General features: G+C 44.9%; 1 protein-coding gene across 6 annotated transcripts in view; it reads left to right on the top strand.

The window, feature by feature from the left end:
• KALRN (kalirin RhoGEF kinase) overlaps nucleotides 1-16,584 on the top strand; it is a 1,569,312-nt gene that overhangs the window by 1,514,045 nt on the left and 38,683 nt on the right. For all 6 annotated transcript variants that reach the window (XM_085647304.1, XM_085647302.1, XM_085647305.1 and 3 more), the window contains one exon: nucleotides 13,168-13,195. In XM_085647304.1, the coding sequence (XP_085503430.1) occupies nucleotides 13,168-13,195 (28 nt within the window). The remainder of the gene's footprint in view (nucleotides 1-13,167; nucleotides 13,196-16,584) is intronic.

Here is a 16,584-nt window from a genome sequence, read left to right as displayed (position 1 = left end):
TTCGAGCCTCAGGGTCCACTCCACATCCTGTGACTCTGGGCAAATCACTTAATCTCCCTGTGCCTACATAAATAAATGTATCCTTGTATAACGCAACTGGTGCTTGTGTAAAGCGCACCAATACCTTCCCATGGAGTTCGCGCTATATAAATCTGCATAAAGAAAAAGAGAGGTAGCAGTAGTTTTGCCTGCTATCCTTTACTGCTACCTAACCTTAGAGGAGGTAAGCTACAGATAAACAAAGACGATATAATCACTCTATCCCAAGGGCGATCCAAGAAGATGGCCCCTGCCCTCAAATGAAGAGATGCGTACTGTCAGATGGAACAACATTATAGGCTATTAAATCAAACTCAAGAGGTTTTTGTACAGCTCGTTCCTGAATTCACAGTATTTGAAGCTGCTCTCATATGTGATGATGAATAAAAAGGAGGTTGGAGAAATAAAGCATTTGCCGAGGATCACACAATTTGGTCGACTAAAGAAGCCAAGATTGATACAGATTTTCGAGTTTGTCACTCTATGTTTCAGCTCCTCAATTGGTATCTCTTTCTGACGTCACAGGTTGATACAGTGTTCTTAATTCTTGGAGGATGAGATTAGATGTCATTTTTTTTGGCAGTTTTACATAGAGCACACAGAATACTGTATACCATTTTTTTCCGGCACCGGGAGATTTGCAGAGATTACAACCTGTTTCCCGGGGTTGCAGGGGCAGCCGCTGATGTCGGGGATCACATTGCCTCCCATTAAAGCTCGATTTGTCTTGGGCTCCGGACCTCGAGCTGTGCCAGAGCCGGGCTTCTGGTTCGAGCTTGACTTCTTTCAGTGGCTCGCCCATCTCTGAAACCCCTGCCTGCGGTGCCTCGTATGCGCTTGTGCGCTGTGGGTGCTATACAAAACTCTTAAACTGCTTGCTGGAAGACACGCAAGGCAGACTCCCTGATCACAGGTGTGAACCGCGGAATAGCAGACTCAGACGTTTATCCTTCCCAGGTGGCTAAAATAAACTGGTAAGTAATGGAAGGCAAGACAGGTGTGTGTGTTCAAGCTCTGCTGCACACCGTTGTGTGTAGCCTTAGGTCACTGACTTGGCACTAGACAGGACGGACATACTCAACATTCCATGCTTTAACAATTGATAACAGAATACAATTGTGCTGGTATTAATTACCGCTTTGGATTCAATCGCTAGTAGTGATCACTTTTGAGTGGTACTGGACAGGACATATCTCTCACCTCTTTATCCTGATAGCGTGCTCAGCCTGGGTAGGTCAATGGGTTGTGCGCCTACTGCAGAAATCGCACTGTAGCCTCTAGGCAGTGGTTCTAATCCCAGCTGGACTAACCTCGCCCTTCATCCTTCTGAAGTCGGTACAGTGGGTAGCACAGTAGTGGGTGTCTGTCACATACTCGGGAGAAACAGTGCAGGTTCTGCCGTGTGGTGTGTGAGTGCCCAGGGGGGACCAGTGGAGTTACGCCCCGCCTGCCACGGTTTTCAAAAGCGCCCGGCTACGAGGAGCACACAGCAGCGCGCATTGATCCGGCAGTCACTCATTAACGCCCATTGGTCGAGGCGCACAAAAGCAACGGATTAATAATAAAAAGCGCTCCGTAGACGATCAGTCTAGGCTTGAGCGCGGACTACTTGCTCCAGCGGTAGTGGAAAGCGCCCAGTGGGCGTGGCGCTGGCAATACAATATAGGAGCTTGCTCTTCTTCTGGGGAGTGCGTTCAGGGAAGCGGGCGGGGACCCTAAAGCGAGGAACCTTAATACATGGGTGAGCTAGCTTACCTCGAGCTCTCAACTCGCCCTAGACTGCTATCCTAACTCCTTCACGACGATCCGGTGTGATCTTGTGCAAATCACGTCAAGTCCATCATTCTCAGTCAATTGTTTAGGCTTTCAAAACAACGGGATCCCAAAGTTAAATGTCAGTACCTGGCTGAGTGGGTTAAGTATCGATCTAGGAATCTGTACTCCACGCTTGGTCGACTCAGCCTTTCATCCAACTACAATGCATGTCAAGAGAGCCCCTGAGCTGGGACATAATAACAGCTTCTACGAAGGAGTCTAGGTCAGACTGTTACTGCGACCGTGACCAGTGTCATTTTTGACATATGTATTGATAACCTGTCAATTACGTAAGACTGCTGTGGCATTTGTGTGCTCCGCCCCCATTAGGTTTCCACACAACGGAATGTATTGTGTTTCTGTGAGAAACAACACAGTCCACTCACGTTCGTTCCGGTGTCTTGCTTCCTGTGGGCAGGGAGGGCTGGTCAAGTGTCGGATCCCTGCCCCCATTGTGGGAAAGACAAGGAGTGCACCATCATTTCACTCCTTACACTGTAGCGCCACGACGCACTTGTGTTTTCACCAGCACTCGGAGTGCAGAGCCGTCACGTTTCGCCCTGGGCAAACGCAGTCTGAAGTACGTCAATACACAACAAGCTCTCGGCTTTGTCAAAGGCGAATACTAACAAAAAAGTGCGTAGCGGCTAATTGGGAGACACTGTCTCCCGCCGCCAGTAAGAGATCCAATCCCCTGGGCGTGGATCAAAGGAGACAGGGTGGCAACAAGCAGCGATTGACATGCCTTTGGTGCTGAAACATCTACTGTTCTTTAACATAGAGGTAAAATAAGCACCATACTGCGTGACACGCCAGGTAGGGGAAAACATGGAGAGAAATATTGCATTTCAGCGGGAAATGGTATAGCCCAAAGCTCTATTTTTAATATAAAACCGGGGCCTTTGGTGGTCATATCACTAAAAATACAAGATTTGAAAAATATATTATTGTCTACGGGTGCTCATGGAAGGCCATATCTATGAACTGGAATCTAGAGAATGCTAAAGTGATTCTGGTATTTTACCGACCTCTGCTGGTCATTTTCTATCAAGAAAGTTAAATAGAGGCAGTAGCCAAAAAAAAAAAAAAAATAAAGTCCCTAAGCAGAAAGCAATTCTGGTATTTTACTGACCCCTGCTGGTCGTTTTCTTTTAAGACAGTTGAATAGCAAAAAAAAACCCTAAGCGGAAGCAGCCAAGTCCTAGGGCTGATCTCCAGAGCCAACAAAGTACATACACATATAAGTATATACTGAAGTATATACAAGCGGTCTCGAATGCTCGACCTAAAAACGAATCCAACCTTCAAGATATTTATTGTAACATAAAATAGATCCTCATGTACAAACCTTAATTTAAAACTCCGACGTCTGAAAGAGAGTTGAATATAATTAAGCAACGCTAGTTCTCTGAAAAGCCCAGAAACCTTCACTTTTACATTTTTTTTTATTTTTTTTTTTAAAGATTTTAATGAAATTATTGTGGAAATGAAAATAACTCCAGATTTCTGCAGTGTGAGGCCTCATGGCCACAGACACACAACTGTACTTAATGCACATCAGGACGGATGATTCAAGACTAATGGAAACACAGTACATTATTTAAAAGTGAACTAGATGATTGTTTCTGGCACAGCGGCTCAACAGTGCAGGCTCTTTATCATTGTTACTGCTCATCTAGTTACGATTCGTAAAGGGCTTCATGCACTTTCAGTTGTCCGCTGCACTACTGCTACACACATCCTCCTGCAATACCCTCTCAGCGCCGCTCTCACCCTGGCATGCTCAGGATGTGCACCTTCTCAGATCCCCAAGTAATATGCTATCCCACCGCCCCCACGCTGCATGCCATGCAGTGCAGTGGAGTTTGCTTCGTACCAGCCCGGCGCAGCCCAGCCAATCTTAACATTGCTCTTTAAAATGGAGAATTTTCGGCTTTTATTAAAGTACATGAGAGCAGCATTGGGATTGGCTTGAGCAGGCCAACTCAGTGTTCCATCGAAGGCAATGGTCTTGTTGTCTTAGACCCCCAGGCTCTCTGCTACAGTGGAAATCAGAGGCCTTTGAAATGCACATGTCAGATTGGGCTTGCCACAGCTCTTGTCCAGCACAAAATGCACACTTTTATTCATGGCAGCCCCGTTCCCTATAGGCATTTCGAGGGGAGGACCCCACACCTCCCCCCTACACAACTGGAACTGCGAAATTGCGGCACAGCTCACATAAGGTTTTATAAATGTTTTTAGTTGTCAGGAGGGTTAAAAAACAAAGAAACAGTGCATTTATCTGAAATTGTGTGGCAGCTCCCGGGTAGCGGGACAACACTCATTTGCACCTATGGATGAGCCGCCACTACTTAGAAGACTACACACAATACAATAGAGCCCACTCGCCAACAAATCGCCTAACAGCTTGCAGGTAATTCATTTTTAGTCATTACTGCACAATACATTTCATGCATTTGCTGATGCGGTTTCACAGTAGTTCGACCTCATCACAGGCGTTAGGGCCGGCTCTAGGGCTGTGCGACTGCAGCAAGGTGCTGACTTCGGGTGGAGGCGTAGTCTTTGCAAGTATGTTATGGTTTGAAAAGCACCTGCTGCCACTGTTCCTGGCCTCCAGCATTTTTCAGGCAACATTAAAGATGCCAAGATAACTCCAGTGATTAATGTTCTTCCTAGAGTGAGAGAGAGAGAGAGAGAGAGAGAGATTAGAGGTTTGTCTAGTGGAAGTTTTGACTCATCTAAAGTAGCGCAATGGGTTTATGGATAAATAATTTTGCTTGCAGACAGCATATATGAAATGGCCCCTGTGGCAAGGTCATGTGATAACTGCGATCTGCAAATCCTTGTGGAAAGGCTTTTGTGCTTTGATCATTACTGGAGGGTCTCCTTGGCAGAAAGAAAAGAGAGAAGCTGATTCCCTTATATGTGTAAAGGTTGAAGTGCAGTTTATGTAAATTAGTACTAAACAAGTGCTTCATTTGTAATAATAAAACAAAGTGGCGCCATATACCAAGCCTGTATAATCTTGATTCCACTTAAAACCTCTGTATTCCCCCATTCTACATCTACTGTTTCTTTATTTCACTCTTGCATGTTCTTCTTCATCCCTGCTTTCTCCGGTTCTCACTGCTTTTCTTTCCACTTCATTACGTTTTTTCTGTCATACCCACCCTTGCTCCGGGTCAAGTCTAATGATGAGAAGTAGGTCTTGGTACCAAAAATGATCGCTAGTGTCTGCTATCTGCAACCACCAGCACAATTTAAGCACTGTATTAGGTATACCATTTGCTACACAGCTGTGTGTGTCTCTGACACTTTAATGTGTGGATGCAAATAAAAGCAGTTTTTCAGGAAAAAAAAATAAAAAAAATCGAAAATCACCAGTTTACTTTTAACTCTTAGTTGATCACCGAACGTAAACAGTAGTTCATTTTCACTGTGCACAGGGGTTTCTCACATGAGGTACACCAGATTAGTAAGTATTATTTCAATGCTTGAGAAGATAAAAAAGAAACGAATTAGGCCTGTTTTGGTAGACTCCATAGAACTCTGGTAATAATCAGCCTTCATACCTGGCTCCCAATGTGTCTCTAAACTCTGGTCTACAAACCAAGGTTGCTGTGGTTCAATGGAGAGATGGAGGGATTCAGAAGAGAAACGGCGTATGATTGGCCGTCAAAGAGGAAATATTGACTCTCCTCATCTTATATGAAAGGAAGACAGTCTCTGTGTCGGGCCTACACATTTACCAAACAAGATGCCTAGAGGGATATTAGAATTTGTAAAAAGTTACAAAAACCTCATAATCTGAGCTTCCAATTCCCACTTGACACACTTTGAAGTAAGTTTGCATTAGGGTGGGGGGTACGATAGGACATAAGTGTTTCAAACGTCTGTGTCATTGACTAGCGACAGTGGAAGATGGTTAGGCACAAGGTTCTTGGGCATTTTACCAAGAGCCACTGATGTTTGGCCAACAGGCAGAGATTGAAGAATTGATTTCCTCTTGAAGGGCGGATGTAGGTGATCATTGTATCCACCAGGTAGTTGATTATCACGAAGCACAGGGTTATTTCCTTGTAAAGGCGCAGAGTTTTCTGATACAATGAATTTGATTGAGTTGCACCTCTAAGGCACATAGAACTGGAAACATTAGCACAATCCACTGGAATTTTGAGGGATGCCAAATTGAGAAATATATCCAGTAACAGAACAGTGCTTTTTGTTCCTTGATTTCAACCTTCAAATAGATTTGAAAACCAAGGACTTTGATATATATTCATCCTCAAAATGACTCGGTGAATAAAAAAGTGATTAATTAAATTTGATCTGATAGGGACTTCTAGCCACAGATTCCTTACTGTAGAATATTCCCCAGGCATCAGACTGGATCCAGAAACTTTTGGTGAGTAGTACACCTGTGCATCAGTAGATGAAATTGTTCGGCTCTGCATGGCTTAATCTGTTCCAGAAGTGATCTGTGCAGTGCCTATATAGGCACCACGCCGGGCGCTAACGTCGGTGTTGTTTTTCGTGCACCAGTCAGCACTGATCCAGAGAAGGCTGCCCCCAGCCAATTTTTGACTGACCCTTTCTTGACCTTTTGTCAAAGGTTTTCTTGAGACTTTGACTCCTGGTGTGCAGGATGTCCTCCATAAAGGCAGGTTTTAAACCATGCGGTGCCTGTCACCAACGGATGTCACTGACGGACCCACACTTGTTTTGTCTTTGGTATCTTGAGCGATAATGCGACACCAAGATATGCAAGTATTGCTGCCTCATGCACCCTAAAACGCTGAGGGAGCGGTTCCTCAAGCTCCTCGCGACCTGACGTTGATCGACTCCATGGTATTCCAGATCTCGGTTGGCGTGGAAGCTCCTGACATCATTCCTGAAGTCGTACACGGCGATAGTCTCCTCTTTCCGAGTCGCCGGGAAGGTCGGGTAAGTCCCACCAAAAGAAGTAGTCTTTGGATGAGTCGTGGAGCCATCTGCACTTGAGGCCTAGCTCAGTAATGGAGACTGCGCCTAGGCTGTCTGTTACTCCCTGAATTTCCAAAAACCGGAGCAACCCCTGCCCAACATAAAGAATTTTACGAGGCCATGCACTTCATCTTAGAGAGGGACAACCCCTCTGGAGCGTCATCGGGCCCCATGGGTCCAGGAGGAGCCCCTAGTGGTTTACTGCCAGCAAGTTCGCCCTCTGTGCCAGTTGGGCCCCAAGGATCCACTGATTGTTCCACACCGGCGCTGGTCAAGCGACCTCAACCTTCTCTGGCACCTGCTCCAGTGCCGACACCCCTGACGCCCAGCAGTTGTGCAGCCCCATCATCATTCCCCACTCTGATACAGAGCCGGATGTTGTCGTAGGCTCCAGCTTGACCAGGGGCAAACTTCCTATATCGGACCCAGTGCCTTATTCCTATGACAGGCCTGGATTGGGAGATGATTGGGCGGGGTCTACGGACCCTTATGGATATCCAACATTAGAAGATCCTTAGGACACCTGGTATGAGGATATGGCAGATGCCAGTGGACTGGACACCTCGCCAGACCCTGGTCTGTTCTCTCCCCTACTATGGCTGCAGAAGAGGGTGCCTTATTAGCAGTGGTGTTGCGGAGGGTGGCTGAGGTCCTGAACCTTACACTACCCTCAGTAGCAGTCAAAACAAACATCTTGACGGAGGTGCTTCAGCTTGGAGTTGCCCCCATCGAACCATTACTCATGTTTAATGAAGGCCTTACCTACGTCCTAATTGTGCGGTGGTCTATACCCTGCACAGAAGCTCCAGTGCAAAGGACAAATGCCCACCGCCATTACCCGGCCCCAGGGGACCCCACCCTGGAGAGCGTGGTGTTCCAGGCCTTCACTTCCAAAATTAACCCAGGTGCGTTCCCTACCCCTCCACCGGATAGGGAATCCAAAAGACTGGATAGGTTTGGAAAAAGGATGTTCTCTTCTGCCAGCTAGGCACTGCGGTTAGTGAACACCGCATGCTTCGAGGGCCGATACCCCATATGATCTGGAACTCAGTTGCGCAAGTGCTGCCCATGGTCTTGGAGGCGGCCCAAGTCATACTCTTTCAAACAATTGCTTATGCGAGGAATTCAGTCAAGATCAGCATAAGATGTAGGCTGGACACAACATACTCGCTGAGGAGAGTGACTTCATTGTCGTGGCCCTTAAGCACCATGCCTGGTTGAGAACCACTGGCTTTTCGGGAAATGTCCAGGCTTCGCTCATGGACATGCCCTTTGATGGCTCCTGTCTGTTCGAAGAGAAGGCAGATTCAGTGCTGGAGCGCTTTAAGGACAGCAGTGCTACGGGCAGGTCATTGGGCCTTTCTATGGCACCTCACCAACCCCAGTCCACCTTCCGTCCCTTTTGTGGCCACAAAAGGGGTTTTTAACCACATCTCTACACTCCCAGGGCATATCCCTAGTGGTTCAACACCTGGCAGGCTCTCTAAACCCCAGAGCGGACAAACTCAGTCATCAAAGCCTAGTGGATCACGTATGCAGTCTCAATCCAGAGGTGGCGCAAGGCCTCTTCTAAGAGTTGTGAGACCCTTGGTTAGATCTGTTCTCCTGTGCTTAGAATGCGCAATGTCAGTTATGTGTGCTGGAGTTTCCAAGGCAACTTTCACTCAAAGATGCTTTTCATCTCGAGGGGAGCTGTGGCTTCCTGTACACCTTCCTGCCAATACCACTCCTGCCCAGTGTTCTCAAGAAGATCAAGAATGACCAGGCCCAAGTCAATGTTGTGGCTCCAAATTGGGCACAGAGAATCCGGAATGCCGAGCTGTTGAGCACGAGCATTGGTCCTCTGATCAGGCTGCCTCTTCGGAAGGATCTTCTGTCATGGCAGCAGTGCAGGGTTCTGCACCCTAACCTGAAAATGCTTCGCCTTCATGCATGAAGATTTAGCAGCGACAGTTGACGGCTTTCGATCTTCTTCCCGAAGTCTGCAATGTTATCTTGGCAGCCAGGTGTCCCTCCACCAAGACGGTATATGCCTGCCATTGGAGCAAGTGTGTAGCATCATGTACAGATAAACATGGTAACCTCCCTATCTGCACCCCTTTCCCAGGTTTTCTTGTTAATTTTTACCTAAGTCTAGCAGAGCTCTGCTTCGGGCATGTTGAAAATGTATCTTTCCTGCCATTTCAGCATATCTGCGGCTGACAGATCAGCCATCTCGTTTCAAATACCCTATTGTACATAGGTTTCTAAAAGGTCTTCAGCACATGTTCCCACCAGTGCCTTTTATTATTCCCCAGTGGGAACTAACCTGGTTCTCACTTTTCTGATGTGCCCTGCCTTTGAGCTCCTCTACAACTGTCTACTCGGGCTTTTGACCATCAAAATAGCCTTCTTAGTGGTGACAACATCTGCCCAGAGGTTCAGTGAGCTGTAGGTGCTATATGTACTTCCTCCATACCTTAACTTCTACCCAGACAAACTGGTTCTTCAAACTAGAGCATTCTTCTTACGAAAGGTGATCACTCCTTTCCATGTAGGGCAGTCTATCACTCTGCCTACCTTTTATGCTCTGTCTCACCCCCTAAAGAAGAGGAGAGACTCCACCTGCTGGACCCAAAAAGAACTTTGTCGCTCTACCTTGACTTTACTTGTGAGTTCTGAACGGATGATCAATTCTTTGTGGATTATGTCTGAGCCAAGAAAGGGAAGGTAATGCAGAAGCAGACATCTCACAATGGATGGTTCTCTGCATCAAGATCAGCTACGCAATGACCGAAAAGCAACCCCCTCGAGGGTTTTGCACACCCACTCTACCAGAGCCAAAGCTGCGACCATTGCATTAGCCTGTTGAGTTCCTGTCCTGGATATCTGTCGGGCAGCAATGTGGGCTTCCTTGCACACGTTTACAAAACACTACTGCCTAGACAGTCCGGTTCGGCATGATGGCCGTTTTGCTCATTCGGGCCTACAGGATCTTTAAGCCTAAAGCCTATTGCAGCCCCAGCGAGGTTTACATGGGTATCTAGTCTAAGTTAAGAAATCTGCGGCTAGAAATGTTTATCAGGTTAATTAGTTACTTGCGTTCAGTAACTCCTTATCTGGTAGAGATTTGATTTAGCCGCAGATTAACCCTCCCATCCTCCCCATTCTGAGCCCGGATTACAGTGTTCGAGATTAACCCCTAAAAGGGCCCTAGCTGCGCACATCATTGGTCAGTGTTCCGTGTGGCTCTGTGGTTCAGGCGTGGAAAGTCATGAAAAGAAGCTGACGTCAGTGCGCTTTGGTGGCACCTATATAGGCACAACGTATGTCACTTTGAACGTCAACGCCACTACAGAGGGACACGGTCATATACATATATATATATATATATATATATATATATATTACCTACTGGCGGTCGCCAGTAGGTAGTTATAGTTAGGACCCTGTTTCCATAGGAAAACCGCAACATTCTATTTGGAATAACTTTGGCGCCGGTCGACGAATCCTCGCGAAATTTTCAAAACTAATGGGGCGCTACGCTCCGCTCCTACCCTGAAAGTCTCGGGGGGGATTCGTCAAGCGGGGGCTGAGAAAAAAGGGGGGTCCCAAAACGCGTTTTTCCCATGCATTTTTCCATAGGACCTTTAGACACAGCTACAGCCCGAACGGCTGAACAGAGTTACTTGAAATTTGGCAGAGAGGTAGTCTACAGGTCAAGGAAGTGCCTTTTGTAGGTCTGGTGTAAATCTGTTCAGTAGTTCCTGAGAAAATAGCATTTAAATCAATATATATATCTGTGGCAGCTTACGGTGCGCTTACCTTGCGCTTACGGTAAGCTTACCGTACGCGTACGGTGCCATGCGCGAGCGCGATTCTGATTGGCTGTTAGATCTTAGTAAACATTCGAATCGGTAGAAACCAGGAAGTGGCGGCCGCCATTTTCTCTCTCGCACTCTGAGGGGGGGAGGCAAAACAAAGGGTGAAAACATACAAAGATGCAGGTTTGACAGCTCCCAACCACCTAGCCTTGATTATGGTGTCCCAAAAGAACCCCCAAGGCAAAAAATGTAATTTATTTTTTTTTCGAAAAAACGCCGATTACGCTTACCGTACGCGTACGGTAAAAATTAATTATAAAAAACAGTATCCACACTTTCCCACCCCCGTGTGCAAAATGTGCCCGCAGGGCACCGTTTGAGCATGGCATATATAATTCAAAAAACTTTTAATTGTTTACCTTTCATAACGAAGCGCATAATATGTCCTCCGTGAGCGGACGGAGCGCGAAGCGCATCGTGCGTACATTGCCCATCCAGCGTAACGTGGGCACGCGGTGCGCGTAGCGCACCGCGTGCCCACCGTGCGTGCACGGCACTAACTGCGTAAAGTGGGCGTGCGGTGCGCAAAGCGCACCGCGTTTTCACTGTGCGCGCACGGTGTTCGAAGCAAACCGTGCGCGCACGGAACGAACTGCGTTAAGTGGGCGCGCACGCCACGAACGGCGTAAAGTAACTTAGCATTTAAAAAAACGTATAAATTCACTGAAAAAACCATAGGTTTCACACACGTTATAGTTAGGAATTAGCATTTAAAAAACCTTGCAAATTCAGTGAAAAAACCATAGGTTTCACACATGCTATAGTTAGCTGGAGATTTTACTCATAAAAAACCAATGAAATTCCCCCGTTATAGTTAGTGCAGGCAACTATAACTCACGCGACCGCAATCCTCTGCTGATGACATATGTGTCTTTATGAAAAAAAATTATTTGTAATATATGTATAGCTAAAATTTAATGGAAGAAGACATGGGCAAATAAGTGTCTAAATACAGTATTAGCATCAGCAGAGGATTGCGGTCGCGTGAGTTATAGTTGCCTGCACTAACTATAACGGGGGAATTTCATTGGTTTTTTATGAGTAAAATCTCCAGCTAACTATAGCATGTGTGAAACCTATGGTTTTTTCACTGAATATATATATATATAGGCCCCTTGGGCAAAAAGCTGATGAATAAATGTCTGTTATAATGAAGGTGTTTTTCTGACGATCATCATGTATTGCTAAAATAAATTTTAATTGTTAACATTTTTGTTGTCATTTACATATTTTAGACCATTATATCAAATTCTACCAAATAGTGTTACCATATACATAAGTCCTGCCTGTTTATAACCAAAACTCATGTAATCTTCTTTGGATTTCTAATCAGAAGCATTATATGAATATGTGTAAGGATGTGAGAATATGACGAGTGTGTGGAGAGAAATATTTGTTTTTCAAATTTCGTACCCAAGTTATTTTTCCATATGAAATCACTGATGTTTTCTTTTTAGAATTTTCTATATGAATGTTAATGTTTGATTTCCTGGATTCATTTATATGTGTATGGACTTCAGAAATTAATAACCCCCCTCCCCCCCCTGTATTTCATGCACCCTTCACATGTTCTGTGACTATAGGAGACACCTAGATGCACTATGTAGCTATAGGGCACAGAAAGTAGACAAGGCTCAGTGCAGCCTTGTTTAACTTCTGTTTCTGAGACTGCCCTTACCGCCTCTTAGGCCAGGGCTCACAGGGGCAGTGCCAGGGTCACAAGAGGCAAACCAGGGTATGCAGCCGCGACCCCTATAAGACGTTAATGTTACTGATCACCCCTGTGGAGGTAACTCCAGAGGTTGGGAAATTGCGGTCCATTTACCAAGCCACTCGTAATAAGAGCCTTATGTGTTCTCTAAAGTGCACAAAAGTAAAAAAAGATACAAGAACATGCAAATAAAAGGACACACAACTATGCAAGTATGAGCACACCCTTCTGGGCACGTGGGTCAACGGACTACGTCGTGTTAAGTCGGGGCGGAACCACTTACTCAACACACGAGCATCGGACCCAGGGTGCAATGGGGAGCCAATGAATGAATGAATGCATCTTAAACCTCACTGCATCTAGCGTTGGCAGGTTTCTTGGTAAAATCCAGAAGGTGGTACTGTTCCCACAAATTGTGACTAGAGTCGCTGAGTGTGAAGCACTTCTATAATGTAAAGGTAAATCAAATCAAAATGTACTGTAGGGCATTTGTTTTCCTACGTAATTCATAGTTTATTAAAAATAAATGAGCACAAATTGCAGCAACAGGCGAGATTTGTACGCCGAGTTTTCACCTGTTAAACATTTGAACGTGAATGTGTGCAAAATACCCAGCCTCGGAGAATAGGGCATTATGTGTATATGGCCACAATTGACTATCGACCTTTCCTTATCCTAAAAATCGAATTATGCATGATAAAAATGTGTGAACATATCAGCTAACCCCCTTATTTTTCCCCTTCTCTCTTTCAGTTAATAAACCCAAACTTCATACAAGAAGGTGAGTATGTTTTTGTCAAAAATCACTTTTTGTGTATGCTATGCACACATTGTTTCACGGGCACCAATAATGTAAATCATGTGTTGCTAGTGGAGATGTATATTGTACGTTAATAAGCTGTAATACCTTCATGAAATAAAGGAAATAACTTGTCCTCAAATAAATCCATCTCTAGAAATGCATATCGACCCTCCAGCCTCGGGGCAGAGTTCTTTCGTAGTCCTTTGCTGCCACCCAGCGGCTAATGTTGCGAATACCAGACGTATTAGTTAACTCAATGTGAACACCAATCAGAAATGTTAGATCTCAGTTGTGTCAAAGGTAAAATTGGGGAATTAATTCTATGATCCTAATTCACAGAAATAGGATTTGAGGACATTTGCGCTCACAGGTGATACTTAGTTCTGCAGACAGTCCTTCAGTATATCAGATTCATTATAGCACGAAGTTTAGGGGTCGGGTGAAAAAAGATGATTCACTTGAAACCAGAAACAAGTGCCTTTCCTGGGAGGGAACAGAAGGGAAAACACTCAAGACAGCATGCAGCTGCAGGCAGGGGGTTGGGGCGTGGGTGTTCTATTGGGAAACCCATGAATCAAAAAATAAACAGACTCCTTTCCCTTATTTGTGTGGATAATGGGAATAGGAGTGAACATCTACGACTTGCATTCCGTTCCATTCTTACTTCATTGGATCGTTGTGAATCCTGGAAAAGCCAGAATCTCTGCATATAAGAGGCATACATCTTCAATGTCCAGATTGGCGAATGCTCCTCAAATTTTCTTCTGAATCGAAACTTAGCTGTTCAATTGTTTAAATTCTGAGGCCCGGTTAAATGAACACTGGGAGATTTATTTAATTTATGAGCAATAGACTGAATATGAACCTTACTAATGGTGCAAACACCGTTTGTGTCGGATGTGAGCGTTATTAGCTGAGCACTAATACTACACTCCTCTTTTTTTTTATTTTTTATTTTTTAGATTTTTATTGAGCAGAGCATTAGGTACATGTAATACATAATATACTTAAAATCATTGTTAATACCAGTTGTGCAAAGACCGAAACAGCTTCTTAATACATAATGAAAAAATGTTGACCAAGCTATGGCTGTAGCAGCTAATCATATACTCATTCAAAAATTAACAATGTGCAAATGTATCTAGAAAAAAGCAGCAATGAAAAAAGTTGCTAGTGCATCTAAAGTGCAATACCAATAAGGTGTTAGTGCCTTATTATTGCCTAAAGCCGTCATAACTACAACATCATAAAAATATATGGCTGTAGCGGCTGATAACATCGTTGACCAATAACAAAGAACACGTCATCCTATAAAGTACAACAACAAGAAAAGTGCTAGTGCGTCTAAAGTGCCGTATGAAAGAAAGTGCTAGTGCCTTATAATGAGACCTGTTACATCAATATATAATAACAAGTGTTAAGGTCCCTCTTTTAACTTTTCTAAATCATTAAAAAACTTCCAATTTTTTTTTTATCTCCTAGTGGCCCCCACACGTCTAGCATAGGCTTTTTATTCGAAATTTCGCGTCCTTTTCATTTTATTAAACCATTTCAAATGAGAGGGAGCTTCACTAGATTTCCAATTCTGCAGAATAGTGAACGGGCTACCATACAAGAAATAAATAAAAAAGCCTTTTCAACCTTTGATAACATCGTTCTAGCTCTGGAAAGTCCAAACAAAGCGGTCTCGAGCAAAACACTCTTCCCAATTGCTTGCTCGATATCAGAAAAAATTGCCTCCCAAAAAGGACTCAGCCGTGGACATGCATAAAAAGTATGGTGCCATCCGCCTTCCCCATCCATCTGGCAGCGAAAGCACTTTTTCTCTACTCCCGGGAATCTTTTTTTAGGGCGGCTGGAGTTAAATAGGAAAGTCATTGTGATAGGAAGGCCATCCTTTTAAAGTTTGCAGCATGCAGTGATTTATTTCCTAGATGACAGATGGCCTCCCAATCCTTCAAAGACAGCATACATCCTGTCTTACGAGCTATTTTACCCAAATGACTCTCTATCACTCCTTGTGCTTTTCCCCACACACATTCCTTCAGGTATGGCCTGGAAGAATTTGTGCAGGACAAAGTGGTTGTTAATAGAGAAAATATTCAGAGTTCAGGTGCTGTAAAACACATGCGCGCGTTAGGCACAATACTGACCTCAAAAACTGACTTGTGCATTAAAATTGCTTCAGAGTGAAACTGCAAGGTGTACTGTCACATTTTACAACTCAGAAAATCTGCATCACCCTGAATGAGGTCCTAAGTGTATAATAGTATGCGAGCATTTCGGGGCAGACATGTCCTACATTTTACCCACTACTACTTCCTCAACCACAAACCAGCAGTGGAGAGTGCAGGAGTCTGAGCGCTGTAACTGCTCAATAGAAAAAGAAAACCCCTTGAACTGAGATAGGGGCACTGTTCGGCCAGCACCAATGACGTTTTAAAAAAGGAAATGAAGAGGACTATGCTGTGCCCCACTGCAGAACAGAGCAGCACAGGGTGAAGTGGGGCAAGAGAGACCCAGAAGTGAGTCGGGCAGTAGCATGAAAAAGGGCAAGGGAGCCAATGCCGGCTCATTTCCGAGTCAGGCCCTCTGGAGTGGATTATTGTCCACCTCCGCTTTCAGAGCCAGCGAAACTGAGCCATACACCTGCAGGTAAAGTCAAATGTAGGCAGGGCTTTAGGTGAGATGAAAAAACGGGAGGGGGGGGTCGTCCTCTCAAAGGGGCGTGGCCAATGTAATTAAGGGCGTGGCTTAAATACATGTAAGCTAAAAATCTGTGCTTATCATAGTGTGCCTCCTGTCTGCTATTTTGCTGCTTCTGTCTCTATCCAGATATATAATGCAACAGGCAACATTACACCTACAACCAGAGGCGCAACTAGAGCCAAATTTGGGGGGGTGGGGGGGAAATTCGTCCAGTAATAGGCAGAGTGGAGATGAAGGGGTAAAAATACAACAAAGCCTCATTAACATGTAAATGGTCTTTTAAGGACCTGTGATGTACTCGGGTGTGGCTGCAATAAGCTCAAAACCTGTCTGTGTGTGTGCCCCGGAAGCTGTCTCTGCCCAGGCTAACACACACGACGGGTGGGGGGTGTGGGAGGGGTTTAAGCTCTGAGTCCTATGGGCGTTGAGCGCCTGCCTACAACAAGCTAGAACTATTGGCTTTGTGAATGGTTGTTAGTTACATATGATAAATAAGCACCAACTACGGCTTTGTTGTAATTAACATTGAAAATGCTTCAGTTCTGACATGACGGGACTAAGAAAGAACTATGAGTCTCTTTGAAGTTACATCAAAGGCAGTGAAGGGTGGCACGTGTGCAGAGTTTAGATTATTTTTGCTTCCCCGATAACGAGAGGAA

The sequence above is a fragment of the Triturus cristatus genome, chromosome 3_2, assembly GCF_964204655.1.
Source record: "Triturus cristatus chromosome 3_2, aTriCri1.1, whole genome shotgun sequence".
Lineage (NCBI taxonomy): Eukaryota > Metazoa > Chordata > Amphibia > Caudata > Salamandridae > Triturus > Triturus cristatus.
The sequence above is the reverse complement of the archived record's forward strand: the minus strand, read 5'-3'. Positions and strand labels throughout refer to the sequence as shown.